General features: G+C 43.7%; 1 protein-coding gene across 1 annotated transcript in view; it reads left to right on the top strand.

Moving 5' to 3' along the window:
• The first annotated feature begins 312 nt into the window (after positions 1-312).
• The window catches only part of IGF2BP3 (insulin like growth factor 2 mRNA binding protein 3), a 111909-nt gene continuing 97959 nt past the window's right edge, over positions 313-14262 (top strand). The window contains exons 1-3 of the mRNA XM_074537413.1: positions 313-569; positions 1088-1309; positions 2541-2601. Coding sequence (XP_074393514.1) covers positions 1135-1309; positions 2541-2601 — 236 coding nt within the window. The 5' untranslated portion in view covers positions 313-569; positions 1088-1134. The remainder of the gene's footprint in view (positions 570-1087; positions 1310-2540; positions 2602-14262) is intronic.

Genomic DNA, 14262 nt, shown 5'->3' with positions numbered 1-14262 from the left:
CGCGCTGCGCGGGAGTGAATCCCGCTCTCTCGCCGGCCGCCTCCCCCCACCACCGCACCCCCTCTTTTTCCTCTCCCTTTCCCTCCTCCCCCCAGCCCATACTGCCGGGGAGCGGGATCGCCCAGGCACGACCCCGATGAATAATCCCCACCGCCTGGCACGGCGGGGGAGGAGCGGGCCGGGGGGGCGGGCATTGCGGTGCCTTTTCCCCTCCCTCGCCGGGATCACACCCCGCTCACACGGGGGGAGGTGCGGCCGCCCAGCCGTTTTTGGGCGGAGGGGGCGCGCAGAGCTCACTCCCCCGCGGAAGGGCAGAGGCGGCGCAGACCGGAGCCCACCCAACTCCGGTTTCCATTTCCCCCGCCCTCCGGCCCTCTCTAAACTTGTCCTGTCCTGTCCAGCCTCCCCCCACCCCTCTCCCCGTCCTTCACCCCAGCCATCCTCCTCCTCCTCCTCCGTGAGTGTGTGTGCGCCCCATCCACTCGCTAATTGAAGAGCTGGGATTCCTCACGTGAGAAGTTGATTTGTAGTTTGAACACGTGGCTCATTCAAAAAGCCGGAATATTCAAGTAATTTTTTTTCTCTCTCTCCGTCCTTCCCTCCCCCCTCCCCTTCTCTCTCTCTCTTTTTTTTTTTTTTTTTTTTTTTTTTTTAATACGGAGAGGCGGCGCCTGCATGCACGTAGTGTGACATTTTCATAGTCCGCCTGCTGCTGCCAAAGGGGCTTGGGGGCAAGACAAAAAAAGTAGTTTTTTTTTTCCCCTCCCCTCCTCCTTTTCCTCTTCTCAGCCCGCCATCCGCGGCCCCGGCGCTGGGTGTTTCCCCCGTGCCCCCCATGCGCCCGGGTAGTACGGCAGGCACTTAGGGCTCCCGTTTGGCCACGCTTTTTTTTTTTTTTCTTTTTTTTTCCTTTTTTTTTTTTTTTTTTTTTTTTTTTTTTTTTTTACCCCTCGAGAGAGAGAGGGAGGGACACAAGCTGCAGATCTGATTTTTTTTTTTCCCCTCTCCCTGTCTCTCTCTCTCGCTCTCTCCTTCCTCCATCGCATTTTGTTTTATTTTCCCCTTCCTCCCCACCTCCTCTCGCAAGACGAGGGTTGCAGCCCGCGGTGCGCGCCTCCCCGAGCCGCCAGGAAGATGAACAAGCTCTACATCGGCAACCTCGGCGAGAACGTCAGCCCTCTCGACCTGGAAAGTCTCTTTAAGGACTCCAAGATACCCTTCTCGGGCCAGTTCCTGGTGAAGACGGGGTACGCCTTCGTGGACTGCCCCGACGAGAGCTGGGCCATGAAGGCCATCGAGGCACTTTCAGGTGAGCGGCCCCTTCCACCGCCCCCGCCCTCTCCCCGCAGCCCCGACGGCTCCCGCCTCTCGAGCTCTTCCGCGGCCGCGGAGCGGCTGCAGCGGCGGCCTGGGCCGCACCGCTGCTCCGGGGGTGCTGAGGGGGGCCGGGGGGGGTTCCCGTTCCCTCCGCCTTCAGGTGAGGTGGGAACTGTTTTTCCCGAGCGCGGCAGGAGCCGCCCGGCCTTCCCGTGGAGCCTTTGCGCGGGGCTTACGCGGCGGCGGCCCCCCGGGAGTGGCCGGGGAGGGGCGGGAGCCTGGGCCCAGGGACCCGCGGCGCGGCGGTTCCCATGTTTTTCCAAGCCCCACGGCCAGCCCTGCCCGCCCGGGGGCCCTCGCTGCATTGGGGGGGGGGGCGGTGAGTGCAGTGAGGCGGAGGCGGGCTGCGGGCGCGGAGCCCTGCGCGGGGCAGAGCCGCACACACCCCCCGGGCACAGCTGGACTCCCCCGCAGCCCCGCGCTGGGGCCGCCTCCCCCCGGAGCGGGCTGAGGCTCCTTTCGCCTCGGCTTAGGCCGCGGGGCTGGGGGCGAGCCGCCGAATTGCTCCAAACTTGGGAGGGGGCAGCCCCGCCGCCCCCCCGCCCCGCGCTGCTCTGCTATTTATTTCGGTTTCTCTTCGCTGCTCTCACGCACCCATCACCGCCTCCAGCAGCGCCGGTTCCCGGCCCGACATCCTGTTTTTGTGTGCTTAAAAAAAAAAAAAAAATTATTTTCGCGTGAAGCGGCTTTGCGGAGGTCTGCCGAGAGAGGCTGCCTCGCAGGAGATGGGCTCAGGTCTGCTGGGAGAGGCTGCTTCGGCGGCGACGGGCTCGGGCTGCGCTCCGCGCCTCCCTCCCCGCCCGCTTCCGCGCAGAAAATCGCCCGAAGTTGGCGGGGCTGGGGGTGGCGGAGCCCCCGCTCCCCTCCCCAGACGGGGCCGAGCCCGGCTCCCGCACACGATGCTTCGCTTCGCGGGCTGCTCGCAGCGGCAGCGCGGGGCGGGGAAGGGGCCCCGGCGAGGGCAGCGCGGCTCCCCCTCGGCAGCGGCCCCGGGCGCCGGCAGTGCCGCCTTGCCGCGCTCCGCCGCCGCTGCCCGGGCTGCCGATGAATGGGCTAACGTGTTGCGCTCCCGTTTCCTGCTTCGCACCCCTGCGAGCCCGCTCCTGGAGACGGCGACGCACGGCCGCGCTCGAATATTTTCCCCTTTCTGTTTATCTCGGCAGGTAAAGTGGAGCTGCATGGGAAACTCATAGAAGTTGAACATTCGGTCCCGAAAAGACAAAGGTAATTTATTTTTATCCACACCCCCCAGCCCCCCCCCCCCCTCCCCGCACCGCCCCTTGCCCTTAGTTATCCAGTGAGAAGCAATTTGAAAAATGCTTAGGTTTGTGTTTCTCTTCCCTGTAGATAAATGGACCGCTTTCTTAAACCCACAGGCGTGCACTCAGTGCAGTCCGAGAGGTTTTCTAGAATCACCCCATGTATTTATAATGTAGTGTCTTGGCCAGGCAGCAGTGTTACTATTTAATTTGGTTTTTTTTTAAATCACCTTTCTATGGGAGAAGCAAATTATTGTGGTCTGATGGCAAATGATCGTGTAGATTTTAAAAATTTAAAGTTCCGTGAGAGGAGTTAAAATCTGTGTGCTAGCAGGAAATGAAATGTGGTGTTGTGCACTGTATAACGGGCAAGCACGTGAGCTCTGCTTCAGCAACAAAAAGCACCTTGTAAATATACTGGTGGTTATATTTTTTTGGTCCTGCCATGTTGGAATCTGCAGCATTTTACAGGCACATAGTAGATGTCTCATCTGTATTTGAGAGGATTTTATCATCTCTATTTTGAGCTAGTCTATAGAAGCAGCAGGAGAAGGACTCCTTCCCAGTAAGGACAGGATTTATGCATCCTTAATTTCTAAACATACGTTTAATTTTTGCAAGGCAGTAATTTTGTTGGGCCTCATGTAAAGAAGCAATATTTGGAATAAAGCAGTAGCATTTTTATGCTGCCTATAGCAATTCAGCCTGCTTCTTTCACAAATATTTATATGATAGAAAACCTGGCATGCACTAGAGAGTAAAAAAAAAAAATAGATCAAACTTTCCACGTGCTTGTTCCTGCACTCCATTATTCAATCTGGGAAGTATGTCTGTCTGTGAAACTTTATTACAAGGGACTTCTACTATTTCAGGATTATTTTTAAAATTGCAGTCTTTTTAAGGTAGTTGATTGGAGAAGATGGTTTATCTGTCTCGATAGGCACTGTATCATGGTATTTTGAGAATAAAAAGTTTGATCATCTGTTTAGTATAGAAGAAAGCTTCACTTTGAGAAAGTATGGAGGTTTTTTGCTCTAGTTAAGGGAAGGGGGAACCCCTCTCTGGACAAATTCATTGCATGTGACTCTTTATGGTTGTATTTATTTGATACTTTTCACTGAAAATTATTATGGTGTATGTGCTTTTTCTCCTTTAATGTGCAATGCATATAGCATTGAATTACAGTAGCCTGCATTTAATAGATTTTGGATAGAAAAATACTGTTGTAGAAGGAATATACTTTCAGATTGAAGAAGAAAATTCCATGGGACATCTAAAAATTGATGATTTCCTATTAGTCTAATAAATTTACTGTTATGCTTGTTAAGCTTGCACAAAGAGCATTCTATTTATGCTTTTGAAAATAAATTCATTACACTCATATAATGGTAAATATAAAATCACTGGTGCTTCCCCAACTTTTTTTTTTGTTTTTAAATCATTGTTTAATGTGTTTAAAAGTATTTTTCAGTTCTTTCAGCTGCCAGCCGAAATGGTGTAAAAGTCCATTCTTTGTATTGGGTACCGTGTCCTATTTGTGAATTAGCAAGTATCAGAAACATTTATCGGTCTGTAACTTGTTGAAAAGAATTCTGCACTGAGCTTCAAGCACTTTTCTAGGCATGTGTTGCCTGCATATAGGGATATTGAAAAAATTGCGGAGGTAATTGTACCAGCATACCCACGTTGCTTCACCCAAAGCCCTTATTTGTTAAAACACTGTTTCACCGTGTAACATCTTGTTGGACTGCATTAGATATAGTTCAGATTTATACTACTGTTTAACAGAAAATGAAATTGTATTTCTCATGACTGTACTTCCTTCCCCTTTGTTTCTGCTCCCCCTTTCCCCAAATCTAATATAGGGAGCCGCTTAAAATTCATTCAGTGGCCTCCATATGCAATAGTGACTCTCTTGTTCCTTTTCTAAATGTCTAATTTTTTTTTTGGGGGGGGGGAAGGAGGGTGTCAAAAAGTTGGACTTTTTTTCCCTTGTTTTTCTAAACATTGCTTACTGGGCGCATATTTGGAGTTGTTAGTTACATGTAAAAGTGCAGTTTCCAAATGTTGAGTATTGTTGGTGAAAGTGGTTAAGGTGGTTTCAAAGTAGCTTATTTGAAGTCCTTGTATCTTTTTGCAGCAGGGAAAGGTGCGGGAGCAGCTGGGGTGTGGTGGGGGTGCCGCTGGCCAGGCCCACCCAGTGTGTTTGCACGCTGGAAGGCCGGGAAGCGCTTTCCAAAGGGCCCTGTGCTCTCCAGCGGGCTGCAGAGACATGGCTGGAGAAGTGACGCCATTTAAAAAAAAAAACCAAACGTGCATGTGTCAAGTCTGTCTTTCAGCACGAGAGTACAGTTATTAGTTTGGTCAAATGACTGCTTCGTAAGAGCCAAAGTTGTTTTGTAGTGCAACAAAATTATTCAATACATTGTATTGACCTCTGCTCCTTTGAGGCAGCCTCATGGAGACTCCTAGCTCCCCTCCTCACAGCCTCCTTAAACACGATTTTTATGGAGGTTTCTGTTGGTTTTTTTTTAAATTTTTTTTTTTTTTTTTACCAGGGTATGTAAATTATCACTCACAAAAGTAGTTTGTGGGTATCTTTCTCCAGAGGCAGCTGAGGTGCACAGGAGGAAAGGGTAAGGGTTTGGTAATCCATATCCTTGTCACATAAAGGAAGGTCAAGAGGTGGTGTCAGCTAGGGCTGCCATAAAGTTGAGCTGAATCTGGAAGACATGGAGTGTGCCTGGCTTGCTATTCAGGGCGAAATTCTTGGGCCCAGTAGTCACTGCATTCCAGCCTTTGCTGGATCTTCTGATTTGAAGTGGGCACACCCAGGTTTGCAAAATTGCCTTCCTACCTGCTGTGGAAGGAAGCAAGGAGAGAGCCTGTGTGTGGCTTTCCTCCCCCCACCACTTTCCTGGAACTATTTAAAAAACAGACCAGGAGATACGCTGTGGTTGAAAAAAAGAGCCCTGGTCAAGGTTTCCTTGGTGGAAGGGTGGGGAATTACTTTGGGGGAGGTGCAAAGCATTTAATAAGCTCAGGAGTAGATTCCTGACTTACTATTGAAATCTCGAGGGAATGCCAAAGGAATGCAGCATTTCTGCATTCAGACCCCTCGGTGTGGAAGAAGGCTATTGCAATATTTAAGGGTTTAGGTCACTGGATGCAGGAGTTAGAGGAGGCATTGTAATGGTTTTGACTGCGAGGGAAGGCAGGGCACCGTTAGTCACATCCACGCTCAGCTGAGCTTTCTCCCGAGGAAGCGGCGGGAGGGTGGTGGCTGCCCATGGCCTACGTGGAACTTGTGGAGCGAGGCTTTGGGCACGGCCTCGGCGCGGCCCAGGAGCAGCTGGCATCTCACAAGGCGATGTAGGCTGCAATCTGATTATTCAAATGGCCCTGATGTCACTTGTGCGTAATGAGGGGGGAGGGCAGCGCCGGCTCTGGGCACCTGGGGGTGTGCTTGGCGCAGCCTCCCGGCCTGCCTTCCGTGCCCAGGTGGGCTTCCCACCCACACCTGACTGCTCTGCCTGCTCCTGGGGCCCTCAGGTACCTCAAAGGCTCACAAACACCTCACTTGCGCTAATCATGATGTGCTTTTCCAGTTGGAAGGTGGATTTTTTTTTTGTCCCCACCTCGAGGGCTCTTTGTTGAGAAAATAAATTCCCTGTGTCTCTTCTGGGGGATTTGTTTGGGAAGGGAGCAGGAGAAGTGGGTAACAGAGCTGCACCCTACAGGTTATGCTGCTCTTTGGGGAGAGCAATGGCCTGCCAGCTGGGCTCCACCTCTGATGCTGAGGTGTCCAAAGGCTGATTTGAGGAAAACAAGCCCCAAGTCCTCCTTGCAACCACCTGTGTTCCAGGAGTGACCATTAGATGGGAACTGGGTTGTGTTGCTGATTTTCAGTATAATGAGGGTTTGTGTCTCATGTGCACAAGAAGGTGGGAAATGGTTTTGTGAAGCTAAAGTATTCATGGAGTCTGCAATGGTCATAGTAATTAAAAAAATAAATTAGTGGCATTGATTTTTAGTTTTCCTTCTGTAAATATCAAGAAGGTAGAGATATGCTCAAAGAAGACATGTTAGAAAATACACCTTTGCTGTATCTGCTCTCTTTTCTGTGTGCAAACTTACTGGTTTTGAGAGTGCAGGGCCAAAACTTCACATAGTGACTTAAAGTTTCTGTCTTTGCAGATGTGAACAGATTTTTTTTTTGTTTTAATCTTTGAAATTTTACAACTAGAGTGGAAACACCAGTTGTGACTATTCCTATACAGTTGTTATAAAAAAACTAGATAATCTTCACCAACCGTGTTAACTGTTACATTGTGGGAAATTTAATTTTTATAGTTCCTCATGCTGCTTGATCATTAATTAAGAAAAAATCCCGTCTTGCTGCAGTTTTTAAAAATCAGCTGGAACACCTGAAACACAGCTGTAAATGTGTGTCCTGAAAGGTTGGTCCTGTTCTCGTTTTGCTAACTTCCCTTTACAGAAGGTAGCCTGAGAAATATACTTGTAGTGGACTTTAAATTGTGCATAGATATGGTAAATTTTAAAGGAGTGGAATAAAAAATAACATTTTGGAACTGTAATTCAAGGGTAGTAAAAATATGATCAGGAAATGTTTAAGATTTTTTATTATTATTTCTCCCCTTTTTTCCCTTCAAGCATGGGGTAATAACATTTTCCACATTTTTGAGACCTTGAAGGTGGCATTTTTATAAAATGGGGCTGTGTTCATTTCAGTCACTCTTTTAAGTGCAGAGCATAGGACTCTACAGTGCTGGAGTCCTTTCATGGCTTCTGGCTAGCTACTGGTGGACTTCAAATGCTTAGTTTTGACCTGAAAATTTTTAAATGGCCTGAGATTTACCTACCTAACAGAAAATATGCCCATAATGCCTGTGAGAGAGGGACCCAGACAGAATTAAAATACACCTAATACTTAGCCATGGACAGTGCTAGTCCTTCAGGGAACCTCACAAAAAAAAAGATTCTTCACTCCTTAAACCTGTTCCTCTCCTTAGGGTCATTTTATCTTTTAGTGTTTTATTGTCCTGTGATTTTGGTAAAAAATACATAGTGGTATGGAGCACTCTTTTTTCTGGTGAGTTCATGAGCCCAGTGAGATAGGCACAAGACAACATTGATGTAGAACCTTTTTTTTGTCATTAAGGAGTAAAATTTATTATTGGAATTTGGTTATTCAGAATCAGTAAATGGATACAGAACACCTGCAAAAAATGGAATGCTCTAAAATCTAAGTATGGGTGAAAACTTCTTGTTTTGTGTATAGAGGGGGATGGATTAGAAAGTTTGAATAGGTTTGATCCATTTAGCAATATCAAGGTGCTTTACATGGTTCTAGAGTGTTTCAAGACCATTTTATTTTAATGCACTTTTATTTTCATATGCAAAATGTCTATCTCCACATGAGTCCATTCTTCATCTCTAATGATGGAGAATATAGAACTATGTAAAGTCATATGCTAATTACTGTTGAAAGCGAAGATAAAACTATAGCTTTCCCTAATTTTGTCTAGAATCATGATGGAATCAAATACTTGAGCATTATTTTATAGTTTTAGTCTCAGGCTTCCATACTTTTTCCTTTATTTTTTTTTTTCCTGGGCATGTCAAATGTAGGCACTTGAATTCCTTTTCACCCTGCATCTTTGCTGGATGAGTGTTACCTCTGCTGTTCAAATGAGGAAAATATCTTGGATGTGCCATCCAAAAATCTCCCTGTGTGTCTGTGTTGGGGGTGTGCTGGGGAGACCAGATAGCCCAGTGCTTTCTGGTGCTACCCAGGCTCTCTGGGCATGTCTGTCCATCTGGATACTTCAGTGATGGTTGTTCCTTGTCATCAACGGCAATGTGTGATTTGGCTTTGAAAAATTTGTGTGGGAGCAAGAGCTCCCGTGTTTTTGTGGTAAGTATCAAAAAATTGTAATTTTGTACTATCTCCTGGTTTTGCTTCTTTCCAGATCTGCAATATTGGGTTGTGAGTGTGTCTTCAAAGACAGATATATTTAACACAGAAAGAGATCTTGATATATGTAGTGGAATACTTAGCAAATGAAGTGCATATTAATCAATATTAATTGACCCTAGTAAACCTTAAAATACTGTATGCATAAAGGCAGTAAAAGAGTGGTGCCAAAAAAGGTGGTTTTCTAATTTTTTTTTCTGCCAGTGGATTGAAATTTCAAAATGAAAAATTGCAATATTAATTGTTATTTTGCTGACTTGTATCACTGTGACAGCTGGCACAAGAGGAACTTATAGTATAAAATGTCTCCTGTTCAGCACAGCCCCAGCAGCCATGTGCTTCCCCCATAGCCTGCCTCTTCATGGTGCAGGGGAATCAGCATCTGCTCAAACTGTCCTTCTGCAGGCCTGAATGAATGGAAAACTGCCACTCACATGCAAAATGAGGTGCTCTGTGCTTTTAATTAAGTCAAAATTTGGATACGATCACAAATAATGAGTCAAAGGAGAGATCTGAGTCTTCTTGGGTATGGGACTAAGTACAGTAATGAAACTGCCTTGAAACAGAGGATCTTCAGCTGGGAAGGGCTTTACTCCATTTTAAATTTTTTGGTGTCTTGATTATCTTGTGGCTGTAGCCTCTGCATTATTTCTCACCAATCAGTGGTTTCTAAGAGAATGTGCATGTATATGTGTGTCTCTTGTGTGTGTGTGTATATATATAGCCACATATGCATTTTAAAAGATTCTATTACCATAAAATAATTTGCAGTTGAAGAAGGGACCAGCTAAAAATATCTAGAGAATTTATAAAAATAGTAAGGTTGGGAGTTTTTTTGGTTTTCTTTTTTTTTTTTTCCTAGTACCAATACCCTTGAACACAACTGGAGCTGAATGTTCACTTTTGAAAGATTAACTTTCATGCTCAGCTGAACTTTAGGAATGTTATTTTAAAATATGTAGTCTACACCATGTGTCTAATGCATTTTTCCTCTTTGAAAGTAAAAGTGTTTCATTGTTTTGGTAAATTGTTTTCTAATTTTTAAATGTTAAATGTACATGTTCTATGTGTTTTCCCTCAAAAATGGAGCTCACTTTACCTTAATGAAGCATTAAAAATTGTAGAGCAGAAATCAGAATTCCCAATAAAGGGAACTCGAGTGTGTGTGAACAGAAATTTCTGTTGGAAAAAATAATAAGCTTAAGTTATTAGTTGGATTTGCAGTTACTTATTTTCCTGAAATTTCACATTAAAGAGTGGTCAGAGATGGAGTAAAAACCTTGCTGGGCTTGGATTTGGAATTATTCATTAAATATCTAGCATGCATTGATGAAGGTCGGGTTCTAATTTTCCAGGAACAATCCGGGCAGGAGGGCAGGGCTGGGGCAGTCCCTGCCCGGGTGAGCTGTGCTGTGCAGGTGCTCCACACAACTTTCATCCCAGATCCTGCACTCTCTGCCCCTCTCCCCAGCCATCAGGGGCAATCCTGAGCCCCCAGAGTGCAGCAGGGAGACTCCTGGGAAACAGAGGTGACAAAATTGTCTCTAGCTTTGGTAGGGAAAATGCAAGTATCCAGCAAAGGCAAAAGGCACCAGTTGTTTGTTTGGGTTTTCTTAAAAAAACAAACAAAACAGTAGTTTTGAAGCAGTTACAGAACAGATAATCCAGAAATTTAATTTTGGAGATAGAGTGGATTATTTGGTTTATAAGCACTGGGGAAATTCTGTGCTATGGTGCCTTCCTGGTTATCATGGTAGAATAGTTCAATTTTTCCTCCTAAATCTAAAATAAAAATTTCAAAGAAGAGTTTCTTTAGGACAAAACATACTGTATGGGATGCTTGAGGAATTTAGGTAGTTGTTTAATCTATGACAATAGATTATATTTATAATGTAAATATTATCATTTTTTAGTATTAATTCTGATATACCTGCTTTAAATTATTTTCTAGTGAAAGTTTGGTGGCAAACTTATGCAGGTAATGGCTAGGGAAAAAAAATTGTCTATCTTGGACTATTGCAGCTAGCTTAGAAGTAATTTTTCAAATGACATTGCTAACTGTGCACCAGCTTGCACAGGCTCCCCTCACCACTGAGCTTCTAGTTTGTTAGAGTTATGTACTTCTGTGCTGTGGAGAGCACAGGAGTCTTTCCTACCAGGGCAAAAGGATTCCTGAGTGAAGCACATCTTTGTTCATGGCAAACCAGTGCTCTGGTGCACAGAGGGAGCTGTTCACCAGGGCCAGGCCAGAGGGATTGATGCTGAGTCTCTCGATCTCAGTGGGTGCTGGGGCTGATCAGCAGCAGGAGCTCTCACACGGTGAGGTTTGTGTTAACAGGAGCTTGATTACTTAAACGAGTTCTAGGTGGTGGTGGGCAGCAGCCTAGCTTGGTGCTCTGCTAACCAAAAGTGTTAAAAACTGCCATTGCTGGTCAGGAGGCACTGCTGCTGACCTGAGAGATGTGCTGCAGTATCTCAGTACTTGTTTGTTACCCAGCTGCATGAATTTTCTACATGCACAGAAATTTTAACATAGGATGAGAAATAATTGAGAAATGGACAGCTCTTACTGTTGTTTTTTTTTTTAAATACTGTGTAGTCATAACTAAATTTCTTTTCAGAGTTTAATTCTGGAACTCAGTAGGAGTGGTGTAAAATTTTTCTTGTCCTGCTAATACTAGTTCATTTGAAGATCCATCAGAATGCTTATTCTGCTAAAATACTTAAAAAAAAAAAAATCCACCCACTAAAGCAACCAAACACACCACATTGTTGTAATTGTCAGAAAGTAGGGAATATTTTTTAAATACTAAGACATTTTTTTCCTCATTGATGGTTTGAGTCTTAATAGCAAATGGTGAGTTCCTGTTCTATTTGATGCCTTGCTCAGGGTTGCTGCTTATTGTGTTTATTTAGAATGTATTATACACCTCTATTCAGAAATTTTCTTTTTTTTCCCTGTCATGCTCTTGAGAGAAGATTTTTATAAATCGTGATTTCTACCCATTCTTTTGCACTGGCTAGTCTTAAACAAGAAGTGATTGTTGACATGTAAATATGTCCCAAATTCTGCATTTAACATAGTATGATAAGCTTTAGATAAAAGTGGTGTACACGCCCTTTGTGCAACTGGGTTTTGTTACAGTTATTCAGTTGAACTCAAAGCATGAGCAGAATTGTGTTTAACCTATTTATAGTTGAAGCTACCAATTTTTTCTTGGAAGTAGTCTTGGGAAAACAGTTTGAAGACTTGTCATTAACTGAAGTCTTGAAATTATAAGGCTTGCTCTACCTTTGTGCTTGACTAGCTTCGCTAAAATCACAGAATTTCATTCAGTGGCCGCGGTTGGGTTTTGCCTGCCTCTGTGGCAAATAATGAGCTTATGCATATTGCTTTTCTTGCTGGCCCTTGGGCTCACTCACGTCACCTGATCCACAGAGTTCACCCAGAATGACTGTTGCTGGTTTTGCACACGCTAAGCTCAGCATCTTAACGTGAAACTGAGACTTCTGCTCGGATCCAGCGCCGCACGCGTGGCTATTTCAGCCTCCCGCTGTACAGCAGGGCTGTGTTCTGTGTTTTGTGCTGGAACACTTCAAAAAATGGTTTTTCAAATCAAAGTTGAAGTTGAGATTAACTTTTTAAGCTAGATTTCCACTGCTGGTGGAAATCACATGTGATTTTTGTATTCCAGAAAGCCTCTCTTTGACATAGTTCTCCCTTGTGTCACCAGATGTATCATTTTGGGTGGTACCTTTGGGGAAAAAAGGGCCGTAAAAGGAAAAAAAAGTGCAAAGCATGGAAAAGTCTGTCCAAAACTTAACCATGTTTTACCATGATGAAAGCCTACAAATTCCAAATGGCATTAGAGCAGTGATAGTTTTCTGGAGGTGGCTGTGGTGTGTCACTTATCTGAGACCGGGGTGAGATAAGGAGAGGATGATCTGGTTTGGGGGGGCTGAGGAGGTGCCCTGATCTCTTTTCCCTCTCACATCCATCCCTGTGAACTTCCCTTGCTCTCTGTGTGTAATGTGGATGTGGTTGTGAAGCATTAAAGCATGTCTTTGAGGTTTGGGGGAGGCAGTGATTGCTTTTTTTGGGGGTTTTTGGTATTCGGGTTCTGGTTGTTACTGCTAGTTTTGTCTCATTATGCATAGTCCAGCTCTAGGCACCATTATTTGAAATAAGCTGATTTTTTTGGGGGGATGATGGTGAGGAGTAAAGATGATGCACAAGCAGTAGTGTTAGCAAAAAGTGGTCAGTAACCCCCAAAGAAGGGTGACTTATATCTGTGGTTAAATACTTTCAACACCACAATCTTCCTTAAGCTTTTTTTATTTTTTTTTTGCTATTTTAACTTTCTCCAGGTCTTTAAAAAAATGTTCTTAAATCCTCAGTTGCTGGGTATATCTATATCCAGGTGGAAAGGCTGAATTTAGAAGCTTTGAGAGACGTATTTAAGCTATTCTAAACTGTGCTCTCAGGTAAAAGCAACTCGATCTGTTTGTGGGGGCAAGTACCACCTAATTTGGGTATCTCTGTTTATGAATCAGTGCCATGTGATTGTAAAAATAAGATAATTACTATCTTGTGTGATAATAAGCTTGAACATCTGTATACAAACTAAAGTCAAACTAATTATCTGCTAAATAATTTATTAAATGTGGTCAAAATTATCATCTTAGTTATGAACTTTGCTCATAATCTTAATTTAAATACCCAGCAAAATGCCATGTCTTTGAAAACTGCAACTTACTAAATGCAAATAATCTTAACGTTAATGATGATTAACTTATAAATTATACTTATTATTTAACTGGTTAGCTGTAGCATGATATAAGCCTTTTCTCTTCTTTAAGAGTAACTAATCAAAAATTACAATTTTGCTTAATTTAATGTGAAGTGAGTTACAACAATGTCAATGTTAAATGCTATGTAAAGAGTGTACTTTCCAGTGCAGAAATGTAAACTCTATTTTTTGTTCTCTGGTCGTGGCAGTGTATTCAAATCTACAATGACTGTCAAAGAGTCAGTGCTGTCTGTGAAATTCATCCTCAAAACCTGATCCTATATCCTGTTTTCTGTGAAAAAGAAATTTTTAAAAAAAGAAATTATTTACAAGGTGATAGTATTATCCTATAATTGCTCTATATAACACTACCTAAAGTCAGGGTCAATTTTTTTTAATAGCATTACTAATGTAGAGGAAATGATTTTATATTAATTGTAAAGGTTGCTAAAGAAAATACACTCACACCTCTTATATACAAACAATTTTTCAGAATAACTTCCCTTTGAAAGAAATTGTAGAATTGAAATGTTGCATAATTTAAAGTCAGTGAACAATTGAATTTTAGTTGTTGACTTTTCCAGTTGAACAGAATGAAATGATACTCTAAGGCTTTAATCAAGCCCTGGTATGAAAGCTCAGGGATTGCTTTCATATATTATACTATGTAAGCCTGTGTGCACTAATCAAAGCTGCTGTGACAAAAGCACAGAAGATTGTTTTGGTAATTCTTAAAAATGAAGTTTAATGCAAGATATAATTAACAGCATTTCTATTAAGTCAATATAAAAATATAAAATATTGCAAAGGACTGTTTACACACAATCTGTGGTGCTTT

The sequence above is a fragment of the Zonotrichia albicollis genome, chromosome 1 (genome assembly GCF_047830755.1).
Source record: "Zonotrichia albicollis isolate bZonAlb1 chromosome 1, bZonAlb1.hap1, whole genome shotgun sequence".
NCBI classification, from domain to species: Eukaryota; Metazoa; Chordata; class Aves; order Passeriformes; family Passerellidae; genus Zonotrichia; species Zonotrichia albicollis.
This window is presented reverse-complemented; position numbering and strand designations above follow the sequence as displayed.